This window comes from Varanus komodoensis, unplaced genomic scaffold, assembly GCF_004798865.1.
Source record: "Varanus komodoensis strain SLA01 unplaced genomic scaffold, ASM479886v1 scaffold43, whole genome shotgun sequence".
In the NCBI taxonomy this organism is placed as follows: Eukaryota; Metazoa; Chordata; class Lepidosauria; order Squamata; family Varanidae; genus Varanus; species Varanus komodoensis.
Genome location: NW_025335985.1, coordinates 6,725,580 through 6,739,303, shown reverse-complemented (window position 1 = coordinate 6,739,303; position 13,724 = coordinate 6,725,580). Strand labels below are relative to the sequence as shown.

General features: G+C 59.6%; 1 protein-coding gene across 1 annotated transcript; it reads right to left on the bottom strand.

Annotated features, from left to right (window-relative positions):
• Positions 1 to 511: 511 nt before the first annotated feature.
• On the bottom strand, positions 512 to 13,622 carry GALT (galactose-1-phosphate uridylyltransferase). Its single transcript, XM_044444000.1, has 11 exons — positions 13,560 to 13,622; positions 12,245 to 12,414; positions 10,784 to 10,859; positions 10,383 to 10,431; positions 7,613 to 7,742; positions 7,226 to 7,282; positions 4,458 to 4,580; positions 4,249 to 4,381; positions 3,361 to 3,444; positions 2,142 to 2,296; positions 512 to 1,434 (listed from the first exon to the last, which is right to left on the bottom strand). The coding sequence occupies exons 1-11, from the start codon at positions 13,606 to 13,608 to the stop codon at positions 1,369 to 1,371; spliced, it is 1,092 nt and encodes a 363-aa protein (XP_044299935.1). The 5' UTR covers positions 13,609 to 13,622; the 3' UTR covers positions 512 to 1,368.
• Between the last annotated feature and the right edge of the window lie 102 nt (positions 13,623 to 13,724).

Below are 13,724 nucleotides of genomic sequence, written 5' to 3'. Positions count from 1 at the left end.
AATGAGGTTAAGACCACACACAAGAGGCGGCAGCAGACAAGGGTTCGCAAGGGAAACCTCCATGACAAGCCCGAGTGTGACAGAACGAGGAGGAGAGAGAATGAATTATATGTATTATTATTCGTATTACTGCACTGCATTTATCTCATCGAATTCCTTTCACGAACCTTGACAGGCAGGGCAGCATCTCAGAAGTCCTCTCTCCCCAGCAGGACGGAGCACCTCTTGAAGGTGGTGCCAGGGGAACCAAGACAGTCGTCCGACTGTGCCCAGAGCTACATACATGAGCCAAGGGATAGCTCAGTTAGTTGCGCCTTACCCAGTTAACCAGGATTTCTTTAACCAGGTCACAAACCTGGGCAGACAGCAAAGAGCAAGAGACGGCGAAGCGAAGCGGAAGAGAGGGAGAGCGAATCCGGCCTCTCCACTGGCTGATGCCTTCGGACGAGGCAGCGCACCACACGCCCTGGAGATTTCAGCCCTTGTTTCTGATGCAACCAAGACAAGGAAATCCAGCAGGATAAAGTTCTGTTTATTCTTGTTTCAGTACATTATGGTCGGAAAAAATAGGGCAGAATGGGGCACCAAGAGCCAAATCATCTCTTCCAGGGGACGCTGCGGCCTCCGTTCTCCTCGAGGCCGACCGGCAGAGGGGTGGCGCAGCCGAGTGCCTTCCTCACCAAAGCCCTTCCCCGCTTCCCCACACCTCCCCCTATCAGAATTATTTTGCCAGGGGGCCATAATTTGAATGTGCCCAGCGACACATTGGGCGGGGGGGAATGCAGGCTGGCAGAGGCATCACCGAACAGCCTTCCTGTTCGCAGAGAACAGCCAGACTGAACTCAGGGTGGGAAATCAAGGCAGCGGCACCAGCTGCTCCGGCCTCCCAGCAAGGCACGGCCACGGCTCCCAGCTTCCATTGGGCTCAGCACGCAGATCGCTTCGGGGGACACGAAGAAAGATGTGGCCACCTCGCTCTCCTGGGACTTCCAGATAGTTTCGCCCGCACATCACTAGCTCCCCGCGGCTGGGTGTGCGCAGGAAGCACCGGCCGATCGGCGGAGACGCCCAGCTTCCGTTTCTGGGCGCACGGCAGGTTGCTCAGCCCGGTGCGCAAAGCTGGGAATCAAAGGGGTTTTGCAGAAGCCTTGAGTCAAGAGAGGATGCGACTTCCACCACAGCGCACTGGCCCCCCAAGACCTCAGGAAGCCCGGAGTCCGCCGTGGCCGCCCAAGCCACGTGGCCTTGTGATGTTCGCTGAGCGGCAGCCCCACATTTCAGAAGCCCCGCTGCCCTCCTCGGAAACGACCCCTGCTGGCCGAAGGACAGTGACTGCGCAAACCCCAGAAGAGCGCCTGGAGCATTGCGCTACGGGATCTCGCTCGGTTTCAGCTGGTAGTGCTCCTCAGGCAGGTTCCTCAGGCGCTCGGCCGCCTGCGGAGAAAGCACAGCATGAAGGGTGAGATCCTCGGAGCAGAGGCAGGAGGAGAGAAAGCGCCCCTGGGCCCCGCGACCCCTGCGGCTCCTCACACCCCCGCAGAAGGGCCACAGGGCGGCTCCCAGCCACAAACACCCTTTCCTTCTCTTCCCAGCCCGTTCTACTAACCTGTGCCCCCCTCGCACTAACGCAGGGGAACGGAGCCCTTGCTTGTTGAACCCCAGGCTGGGGCACGTGGGCACCGCTCACAACCGTGGGACAGGCACCGAGGACACAAGGGAGGCGCGAGCCGGGCTCCCGGAGCCGCTGCCGACGCGCCACAGAGCAGGGCACCACACCGCCTTGCCCAGCCCGCCCACTCCGGAGCGCCCTTCCTCGCTTCCCCATTCGCGCCAGCCGCCTGTGGCAGCAACAAGGGCGCTCTGCCCCCTCCCCAGCAGGTGCTGCGGGACTCCAGCTCCCCCCAGCGCCAGTCGGGATGCCCGCCGGCCAGGAACGGAGGGAGCTGCAGCCCAGCAGCCGCACGAGGGCCACTGGCTGCTCACCTGGCTGAGGCCCTCCTGGAAGAGCCCCGAGGAGCAGGCGGCGCTGGCCGCCCTCCCGGCCCGCAAGGGGAATGGGTCGGCGAGCATCCTGCGGAACGTCCAGCCCCGCCCGGGGCCTTCTCCCGTCTCCTGCCATCCCCGCGCCCGCTCCCACTCGCCTGCTCCGGGGTCAGGTCCCGCTGGGCCTGAGCCAGCATTTCGTAGCCGACCATGAATTTCCGGACCGTGGCCGAGCGCAGCAGGGGCGGGTAGTAGTGGGCGTGCAGCTGCCAGTGGCTGCAGTCGGCGTCCAGATACGCCCCCGTCGGAGCCCCTGTGGAGGCGGGAGGGGAGGGGAGGGGAGGGGGTGGGCGGGAGGGGGGGAGAGCGTCCTTCAGCAAATGCTCTAAGCAAGCACGAGGCATGCAGGTGCTTGACTGGATCGGGGCCAAAGGGAAGACACGGAACTTTCTCCGAGAGACAGACCGAGAAGGAATCCAGAGCTGCCACGACCCAAGGAGGGGGCCGAAGGAAGCTGGACCTGTGGCCCAGCGCAGGATGAGCCCCGGCAGGCAGTGCCGGGTGCGGGGAAGCCCGCTTCCCGAGAGTCCTCCGCAGCCGCGTGGTGCGTCCTCTGGTGAGGCCCCCCAGCTGGGAGAGCCTGCGAGGCCAGGGAGGGCTGGGGGGGGGGCGTTCCCCAAAGGGAGGCACAGACGACCCAAGCCGGGCAGGAGGGAGGGACTTTGAAAATGGGCTTGGCACCAGAGACCAAAAGGCAGAGAACGGCCAAGGAGCACAGAGGGACCGAGCCCCAGCAGTCTTCGGGGGCCTGGCGGGCCACACAGGCTTCTGTAACGCCCCTGAAGGTCTGTCCTCGTGAACCCCCAGAAAGTGGCACGGGAAGGGGGCAGATGAACGGCACAGACGCCCCTCCATCGCACCCTGCCCGACGCCGCCACCGCCAGACACGGGTTCGGGTGACCTTCTGCCCTTCGGTGGGCTCTGCAGAGGCATCCCACCGGCCAGCGGTGGAGGAAGGCTTGGCCCAATCCGGCTTCTCGGGGGAATTCGGGTTCAAAGAGGCGGTTCAGACACCTTCCCGCGAGGGGGGGGCGCGCAGGCCGTCTGCCCGAGTCGGGACGCAGAGCTCCCACCGCCCCTTCACTGGCGAGGCCGGCGGAGGCCCGTGAGCGCTGCAGGCTGCCGCGCGGCTCGCCCTGCGTTCCTGGGACCACCTCCCTCCTCAAAGGCGGCCCACCCCAGCGAGACGCACGCCCAGCGCACACGAGCCACCCGGAGGGGCAGCACGCGGCGCATCCCCCCGAGGACGGGGCGAGCGGCACCACGTCCTGGGGCGCCCACAACAGTGCGGTGTGGGGGAGAGGGGGAGCGGCTCACCGTGCCACCCCATCGAGTAGGGGAAGGGGACCTGGAAGAGGTTGTCGTACTTCGTGAGGAGCCTCTTCAGGATGGAAGCCAGGCCTGCAAGGAGCGAGGCCCAGAGAAGTCAGCCGGCTCGCCCATCGCCTCGCCCCCCGCCCCGCAGACCCTTCCCGCCCAGCCCCCCGCCAGCACCGCGGCCACAGAAGCGCCAGCCCTGCACGCCGGCCAGGAGGGGCCCCCTTCCAAGCGCTCCGCCGCGCGCGCTACGCACTCCCTGGCGCGAGGCAGGACCTGCCCCGGTGCGCTGCCGGGCAAGGGGCGTGCTTGGGCCCCAACACCTCTGCAGGCACAGACAGAGAAGAGGGGCGCCGGGCCTCAGCTGGCCAGGCCTGGGAGAAGCGGGGGGCCTGACGCTCTTGTCCGCGGGGAGCGGAGCGGCTCTCGCCTCGCGCCACCGCCCTCCTGGGTCCAAAGCGCGTGGCCCAGCATCGATGCTGCCGCTGCCCCTCACGGCCCCAGCGAGCCGCCAGCGTGTCTCCAGCCCCCCGAGAAGTGGCCCGGAGCTGCCCTGGCTCTCCTCCCCAAAGGGCAGTGCTGAGCTGGTGGCAAGGGCACACGGCCCCACAGACCACGAATCACCTGCCCCGTGGCTCCCCCCTGCTCTTGGCGGCCTTCGGCAGGCGAAGCCGGCACGCAGCCCCGCGCAACCTCCTGCAGCACTTCTGTGGATGCCCGGTCTCCCCCCATGATGCGGGGCGTCCCCTCGGCCAGTCGGCCTTGCCCCCGGGACGCCGGGGCGCTGCCACGCCTTCTCCCCCCGCTTGCTCCCACGGCCCACTGCTCCAGGCCGCTCGCTGTGTGTCCCTGTCCCAGCAGGCCCGAGGGAGCAGGCCGGGCACTGACTGTCTCGCTCGCCGTCCCGAAGGTCCTGGAGGCGGCAGACGTGCCGCCGAGGCAGCAGGAGGGTCTGGAAGGGCCACACCGCCCAGTGCGGGACGACCACCAGCCAGTCGGCGTTCTCCACCACAATCCGCTCCTGCAAGCGATCCAGAGGGGGGGAATCAGCGCCACGTCCACGGCACCCCCCCTCCCCGCCGGCCGGGGGCCACCACCTTCCTCTCTGCCTCCAGCTGGGCGTACTCCAGCAGCATGGGGACGCCCCGCTCGCTCAGGTGCTTCCGCTGAGTCCGGTCCTCCAGAGACGCCTCGCTGGGCAGGAAGTTGCTGGCCCAGATCTAGGGAGAAGAGACGCGCTGGGCTCAGCAGCAGGGCCAGGCCGAGCAGCCTCGGCGGCTATTTGCGGGCGGACCCTGCCCCCGTGTGGCCGTTTGGTTAGCGCAGGGCGTGCGGGCCGAGTCAGCTGGCGGGGGCCCAGGCTTCCTGCCCCCCCAGCGCAGGAGGGGCGACCGGGGGGGGGGGGGGCAGAAGCCGTGCCTGCAGGACCCTCGCCTCGGCTGGCCCACCACCACGGAGAGGGCAGGGAGGGGGGGGTGCGTCAGTCCCCATTCTCCCCCTCCTCTGTGCCCCCAGGAAAGCTGGGAGGGGCCCACTGGCTTCCCCTCGGCCAGCCTCACCTGGAGCCCATGCGCACGGGGCTGGAGCCTCCCTCTCCACACGAGGGCAGGGCTCGGGCTCGGCCTCGCCACAAAGACACGGGGTGGGGGGGGCGGTCAGAGCCCCTCCCCTTGGAAGGGGCCCTCCTTCCCAGCTCTCCCCCATTCAGGCTCCCGCAGCAGCCTCGTCAGACACTCCAGATGGCCGCTAAGTTTCGGCCAGGGCCGGCCAGCCCTCTTTTCACCCGAGATGGAGGGTCCGAACAGAAGCCGCCCGCACACGCTTTCCACTCGGAAGCCGGATCCGCCAGGGCCCTCCCCTGGCAGCCACTTGGCAACGGGGACGGTCGCTCCGTGGTGGGGCTGCCTCTGCCTCCGCCGGTGCTGACCACAGGCCTTCGGGGAGGCTGAAAACCGGTTGCTTGGAAACGTCAGACAGCAGATGGGAGAGACATTTGGTGAATTCACTGGGATTGGATTGTTTGATTTTAATTTTTGGTAATCGCCCAGGGAGCCTTAGCTATGGGGTGGGATAAAAATGAAATCAATCAATCAATCAATCAAGGTACACAGTCTCCGTGCCACACCAATCAATCCAGGGTACTGAACAACAATCATTCTGAGCTACAGTGACTGACACCTCTGCTGTATGGCTCCACATACAGGGTGAGGCCCTGTCGCGGATCTGGGAGCAAGGATCTCTCTCCCTGTAGGTACACACTTCCTTACAAGGGCAACCCAAGCCCTGCCAGAGTCTCATAGGATGCCCCTACGGACTGAAAAATCGGTTCGAGTGATATGCCCTGCTGCAAGGCCTGTTCTCTTCATCTCCAGAAAATCATTTTGGACTTTCTTGCCAAAGCCCAGAAAACAACAGAACCCAGCCTTGTGAATACTCCGGGAACGCAAGAGGTGGACTAAAAGTGTGATCTTGCACATGGGGAAAGTCTGAGAGAAAAACTCCCTCTAAAAACAAGGGCCCGAATATTGGCCTAAAGATTTGTCTGGGGAGAAAGGGTGAGGGGAGAAATCACGCCGAGGCCCCAGGCGGAATCAGCAGAGCCGGCCTCCAGTTGCCGGGTATGTTCCCTCCTTCAGCCGAGTCCTGGTGCAGAACCTCTCCAGAGAGGATGGTAAGAAAGGCAGGCATCGTTCGAAAGACGCAGGCAGACAGCCAAGCCCCACCTATTCATGGGCACCTGAGGAAAGCAGAAGCCACGCCCTTTGGGCTGCTTTGCCCAGTGGGCGGAGGTGTCGTGTCGGAGGGCAGGGATCCAGCCAGCCAACCAGAGCATTGTTTAGTAAGCTGCTCGGAGCCGAAGCGGCATTTCAAGAGAGCGCTTAAGGGCTGGATGTGCACTCCGAGTCAAAGGCAGACGGGATGCCCACGCAGTTCCAAAGCCCCAGGCACTTCGGATGACACTGCCGAAGCGGCCCAGAAGAAAGAGGCTTGCGGGGGCCCCTTCAACATGCCCACGAGCCACACCAGCGGCAGCTACTGCTCATCATCGCGCAACAGCACATTTGGTCCACTGAGCATCCCCGAAGGAGCCAACTCGCCTGCAGCGTGCCACCCATTCTCAGGAAGCTGCACCTTGGCCCACACCTCACCCCCACGGAGCGAATCCGACTGGAGAAGCAGCTCCTCAGAGGTGGGCAAGGCCAAACCCAAGCGCCCTCAGTTGCGATGGTCCCGCCTAAACTTTTCAATAAAGAATCTTTCGCCAGAGTATGAAAACCGCAAACATGAAAGCTTTTTTCTGCTTTCTATCCACATCCTGGACGCTGAGCATCGCTTGGCTATGAAAAGCCCCGTGGCCTGGCCCTTCAGGCTCCAATGGGCCGAGTCATTCCTGAGACAAGGAGGTATTTCCAGGCCTGGCCTGATCAAGTCAGCATTCAAGCCGAGTCCCTTCCTGTACCCATGTAAGCTCTCTCCTAGGCAAGGGGGCAGAGGGTAGATCTGGATCACCTAACAGATCTTGGGCTGATCTGCTGCAGACTGGCAAGGATTTCTTGTGCCCAGCTGATTAATAGAAGTAGCAACAACACGAAGCCCCCACACTCTCCCCAAAGTTATTCCTGAAATTAGGAAAGCTCTGGGTAACCCAGAGCGCACGTGTGTATGGAGTAACTGAAAACGCCATTCAGTCCTGGCCCTCGAGCTAATTCCGAAGTTCATAATCCTCGAATGCCTTTTTGCAGCAGGTTCCAATTGCCAGATCCCAAGGCACGAGCCAAAAAGGAAAGCGCGTCCCACAAGTAAGAACTGTGCCCAGCTCAGCCCGGAGCAGGCAGGCCGGGGGCACACGGGGAAGCCTCCTTACCTGGCAGTGCGGGTGCGGGTTGGAGCAGCCCATCATGGCTCCCTTATTCTCAAAGATCTGCGGGCATAAAGGGAGCGAGAACATGGCGGTCACGGGAGAGCGCATCCACTCCTCAGGGCAAGTAAACGGACGGAGGCATTTGCAGAGACGAAGGTATAGGAGGCAAGGAAGGGAGTCGCGAGCCAATACGGCACGACTCCTGCTCTTTGCGCAGCACGGTGCTTTGGGCAGGGGAATGGCTGCGCTTCCCGTCCCTTCTCTTCGCAAGCCCCCCCCCCCCCCGCGGTGGGACGAACATGCCTCGGCCTTCGTCGTCACGCCTTCCACGCACGGTAGTGGGCAGGAAGGGTGGCGGACTGGCCAGAGCACGCTCCCGCAGCCACCAACCTGCACCCAGGAGTAGGAGGCGCCCAGCTCCACAGAGATCTCCGACCATCTGTCAATCACAGCGCGAAGCTCAGCCAGGGACATGAGGGGCAGAGTCCAGTCGGACCAGGGGTGGAAGCACATCACCTTGCTGGAAGGAAGGAAGGAAGGAAGGAAGGAAGGAAGGAAGGAAGGAAGGAAGGAACGCATCAGGAGTCAGGCCTGAATGAGAGAGGCAGCCTTCCTGCTGAACTGCATCCCAAACAGATGTCTCGCATGGATCACCTCTCACCAGGAAACACAGCTAATTCTGAATAAATACCCACCCTCCCCCCGCCCTGTAGCTGCAGTGCAAACTAAGTGAGCAAGGGCACACGCCTCCGATGGGTGTGCCAGGCTGGGAGGCACACGGTGACCTTAAGAGCCTTTGAAGCAGGAGAAGGAAGAAAAAGACGAAAGCATCTAGAACAGGTTTCCATCCTGTCTCAACAGCATCGCTCGGTCCTTCAGGGGTGAAAAGCACGATCCCACGTCTTAGGGAACGGGTGCAGAGCCGCCTCGCTATTAAGCGTCTTACTCCTTCCAGTATCTCGCACAGGCAGCGTTTAAGAGCCAAGGTCCTGGAGCTACGGTGTCAGAAGGAGCACAGGGGAGGCCTGGGACTCAATCAATGGGATTCCAAATCCCCACAAACCCAGAGGGTAAGTCATGCCGAACCCCATGGAATATCTGTCGGCTGACACGCCTGTGTCCGTGACCAATGCTTCCCTCAAGCCGTCCTCTGCACAGCAGAAGATGGGGAGAAGAGGAGGAGGACCTCCGACTTGGCCAGTGGGGTGTCAGCGGAAATAAGCATTTGGACCATCGGCCACCCACAAAAGAGAAGCTGCACCCAGAGAGAAGGGGCAAGGAAGGCCGCGTGGTGGGAAGCGTCTTGGGGAACCGCCACGCCATGCACCAGGCAGACAGACTGTGACCAAGCCCACGGAAGGCGCCCGGTGTTGGGGTCGGTGTTATTTCTACACTGCCCAATGGCCGAAGCTCTCTGGGCGGGTCGCAACAGTACATTTTATCAGCAGCGGCAAAGGAATTAAACACAGCCAAAAGCAGACACTGAAGAACAACCCCACAGAGCCCCTGGAATGGGGAACCCCCTCAAGCCCCCAGATAACTGTGCATGTCTTTAAAAGCCTTGGCATGAAGGGCCACCCGAACCGGATGCTGAACGGGGGACAGGCAGGCCGCAGTGGGGAGGCCATTCCACAGACGGGGGCCGCCACAAAGCCAGCCCTGCCCCTTGCTGCCCCTCCCCAGGCTGCCTTCAGGGTTGGCACGCGTTATGCACAGCCCCCTAAAGTAGGGCTTTCCAAAACGTTCTGTTTAATCTCATAGTCAGGCAAGGATAGGGTGGGTAAAGAAAGGGGCGTGTGTAATTTTAAATCCTGTTTCAGCTTAAGCCATTTTTCATTCTTTAGAACACATCATAGAAATCATTTTGTTCTTTAACTTAAAAGCAACATGACTACAGTGGAGTACAACTTAATCATGACACACAGTAAACCTTCACTTTCAATCTAAAATCACCTGCCAATCAACCAAGGGTATTAATTTCAGTTTTTCATTGCATGCCCAGTCTAACTGAAAGTATTGCTTCTTGTTACGTCCAGGCCTCTCTGACTAAAGTCTCATGAGCAAAGATACGGACTCGGCACGGCAGGAAGAGCAAAGAGCAAAGAGTTTGGCACGGCAGGAAGACCAAGGAATGGGTGGATAAAAATCGATGCTTTCAACAAAGCCCCAAAATTGATGCTTTAAAAAATCTCCCCAAAATACAAACGTGTCTTTTTAAAAGTTTTAACTGCATGTTTCAGCCCAGTACGACCAAATCTTGCTTTGACCTATCAGTCATTGTTTGCTTAAGTTTTTTTTTGCTAGGGCAAGGATGGGTGAAGACTGAGTGAAAGGGGCAACACCGGAAAGAAAGAGGAGACAAAATTATCCAGCGTGTATCTTGTATTCTCATTCTAACGCTACCATATTACGCCCATTTCCCTGGGAATAAGCCTCATTGAACTCAATGGAGGCATGCATAGAATTGCACTGTTAACCTCAAACGCTCATAGTTGCTGGTTATAAGAAAGGTAATATGCAGGACTATTTGATAACATTCTCTCTATAAGTAAAAAAGAAAGCGTTCAGGGAAACTGAGATGTTTTTAAGACTGAAACAATGCAATGATCACCTGTTTTATTCTAAATTAACATGGCTCAGTGCTCAGACTTGCACCATCATTTAAGGAATATATGAAAACAATGCACAATTTGATTTAAATCAACAAACCAAAGCAATCCATCCGGGGCCAGAGGGGTGCAACACTCCAGTCACACTGGTGGATGTGGCATGTCTGTTTTCCCCAGAGCAGCTGAGCATGCAGAACATACTCAGAGCACATGGCTGGGCCACTGAATCCCACGAAACTCAAGCTTCGTGAAGATCAGGAGCGGGGCTTGGGAAGTGGCCGTAATGGCCACACGGGCTGCGGTCTGCCTCAGAGGCAAGCCCACGGAGGGGGAAAGCAAGCAACTCGATAGATCCCAACACAAAGGAGGTTCCTGAAACAGAAAAGAGGTCCCCCATTTCCTAAGCACAGAGCAAAGCAAAAGACGACGGGGCTGGGGAGGCCTTCAAGCAAAAGCCCCGAGCGGGAGAGGGTGTCCCGGGACAACCTGAACCGGACCACTGGCTTTGCAGACGTGGTGGCGAGGGTGAGGGGTTGCAAGGCCACAGTTACCATACACCTCGAGCAGCCGCTGTGCGAAACAAGGGGTTGTCACCAGCATCTGGGGAAGGAGAGGAAACCCACTGAGAGGCAGGCAGGGTGCAAACGAGGAAGGACAGGAGTCGGGAGGTGCCCCGGCACTCCCTGAACCTGTGCAGCAGCGCCGGCGCCCCCCACCACCCCTCCACCATGACAATCGTTCTCCAGCAGAGCCAGGGGCTTTTGGTGGGTCCTGGTAGCGGCCCTCACCGATTGCTCCCCAGGGAGGCTTGCTGCCCCATCCGAAGAGATTTCCCTGCATTCCAGATATTTGGAGGGACAGGCAGGGCACTGCAACCCGCAAACAAGCCCCCGATGGCCCAGCGTATTGCAGATCGGAGCCATCTTGGGCTCCTGCCGCAGCAAACGCTTACCCGGCTCCGGGGCATCCGGCTGCAGTGCGGGGAAGTCATTGTCAAAGACAAAGGTGCCCTCGTAGTGGGGATTCACCTGCACGGGACAGAGCAAGACACACATGGCGCTCCAGGCCGCTCGGCTCCGGGACCCCCTCGCCCCGGCGGAAAGCACCAGAGCCCATCTTCCTTCTGGCAGAAAGAATCTGAAGGAGAAGCGGCCAGCCGCCCAGCATTTTAGCCTTCTTTGCTGAGGACTGCACACATGCTTGCGAAGCTGGCAGACGAATCTGATGGGGTGCCACAGGCATCGCGGACTGAGCCAGGAGCAGCCAGGAGCTGCAGGTGGCCTGCAGGTGGTACACACCTGTTGCAAGGGCAGGAAGAGGAAGCAAAAGCTCCCAAGGAAGGAGGCAGGGAACACCACAGCATAGCTGCTAATCCCATCACAAGCAAAATATAATGAAAACCCAAATTTGCTTCCGTTTTGATTCATGTATGCTTTCCACTGATATCCCTCTTGAGGACGGCCTCTTATACTGGAGACATGAGGACCCTTATGTTGCCAAAAAAGTGAATATGCTTGCCCAGTATGTAAATACATATTTCACTGCCAAACAAGACCAATTTTAAGAGCTGTAGCTGAGCTTTGATCAAACCTTGAAAGTCCTCGATGCAAAATCGAACTGTTCGACTAGTGGTGGAAAATTGATGTTTTAAAAATAGAGTCCTGCATTTTATGGAGTCATTCTTCGTGGTTTGTTTTCGCTCAGCCTCCCCCATCCTCCTGCCTTCCAGACAAGTTTGGGCTGCAACGTCCGGAATTCCCAGTCGATGGCCCTGCTGGATGGGAAGCCTGGGAGCTGCAGTCCAAATGCCGGAAGGTCACCAGGTTGGGGAAGGCTGTTTTAGCTCCATTATGCTCAGCGCTTTTTTTGTCATAGAATGCACTGGAACGGAGTTCCGGCACCTTTTTTCAACAGGTTTTCCAAGTTTTAAAAGTAACTGTTGAAAATTTGCTGTTTGGTGCACATGGATTTGAATCGCCCTGTCGAGCATAGCAGGTCGGCAGCAAAATCATTAAAACGGTGCACGCGGGCTGCTTGTGCGTCGAGTCCGATGCGTGCATGCTTCGTCTGCGCCGGTTGTGATGACGCTGCTCGGCTTGTGATGGGTCGTGTGGTCGCACGCTAAGTGCTTACTGCGGGCGGCAACCGTTATGTTTCATTACACAACTGACATGTGTGGGTGTGTGTACAGTGCTTGACTACGTGCGAAAAGTAAATAATTTCATGAGTTCCGGCACCGTTTTTCTTACAAAAAAAGCACTGATTATACCTGTTATGGTCTCTCTGCTTTGGCCACGAAGCTGTATAGAAAAGAATACTGCTTCTACTGATCATAATAACGAAAGTGTCACTGGGGCCAGTGGACTGAGAGACGCACGCCTGAAAGGCCGCTTGCCCCGCAGCGAAGCTGTACCTCGCCATTCGCTCTCCTCGCTCCTGGGCACAAGGGGTTGGACAGGTCGCAGCGCGGAACACCCTCCTGCGGGGGCTTCTCCACCTGCCCCTTCCACGGGCGCCGCATGCGATGGGCAGACACCAGGACCCAGTCGTCTCGCAAGGGGTTGTAGCGAAGGTGCTGGTGATCTGAGTCAGTGACAAGGGGGCACAGTCAGAGGAAGAGGGCAGCAGGTCAAGGTGATAAAATGCCCTGGTGATACTGGTTCTTCCTCCCTACAAGCGCCTGGCTCCAAGCTCAGGCGCTGCTGGTTCAGATCCTATCGGCCCAGACCGGGAGTCGGGATTTCTTTGCCCAAGCAGGCACTGCTCTGCCCGTGCTTCTATTGAACTTTGAGGCCCCTTCTCCCAGTTTGGGGACCTCCCTTTATTTTATTTATTTATTCAAAACCTTCATATGCTGTCTCCACATGCCTTGGCTTCTCAGGATGGTTTACAATGTAGAATCAAAACAATAGAACAGTAACAAATCCAGTAAAATTATATCAAAACAAAAGCAAAAAAGTGACTGTTAATGCTAAAATTAATTTTTAAAATAGCCATCCAATGAAAAGGTTTTAACCTGGCACCGAAAAGAATATAGACTCGGCGCCAGGCGCACCTCTCCAGGGAGCGTATTCCATCATCTGGGCGCCACCGCAGAGAAGGCCCTGCTCCGGGTAGTTGCTCTTTTTCTGTCCTTTAAAGAGGGCTCCCGGAGCAGAGCCTCTCCCGCAGACCTTAAGGGGCGTGAGGGCATGTAAGGGAAGAGGCGCTCCTTGAGGTCTCCTGGTCCCAAGCCATCAGAGCGCCTCATGGGCCCCCCTTGGTTTTCCCACCCGAAGGCGTTTGGGGGCCCCCGCGCTGCTTGCTCCCAATCCCAGGTCACCCCTGAGCAGGCCGAAAGCGCCGGTCGCAGCGCAGAGCCGGGGGGCCCCGCCAGGGACACCGCGAGCAGCGCCCTGGAGCAGCGGCCACCCTCTGCCTCCCCTCTTGCTCCAGCTGGTGATCCAGAAGAAAACCCCCACCAACAGACGCGCATGCGCACAACTCGTTGCAGGGCGGATCGCTCTGCACGGGAGGCCAAGGAACCGGACCCGCCAAGCCCCCTCCCCCCCGAACTCTGACGGGGGCACGAGACCGGAGCGGCCTTGCGGGAATCACGTGGATGCCCGCCTGGCAACAGGCCCCGCCCCGCTGCCTCATAGGCCCCGCCCTCGCTCCGCATAACAACCCTCCCCCCAGTAGGTCTGCCCTGACTGAGCCGAGGCCTCCGGACGCGCCCGCCAAGTTACCCCGCGGATCGAACTGCGCCGCCGCGCCTGCCGCCGCCTCCGGCTCCATCGCGCGGCTTCCGGTCTTCCGCAAGCCCCACGTGACGCGGGGGCGGCTCCCCTCCGCGAACGCCCCTATCGGAGCCGCGGCTGGCAGCTCGGAGTGCCGTGATTGGCGCGGCGCTG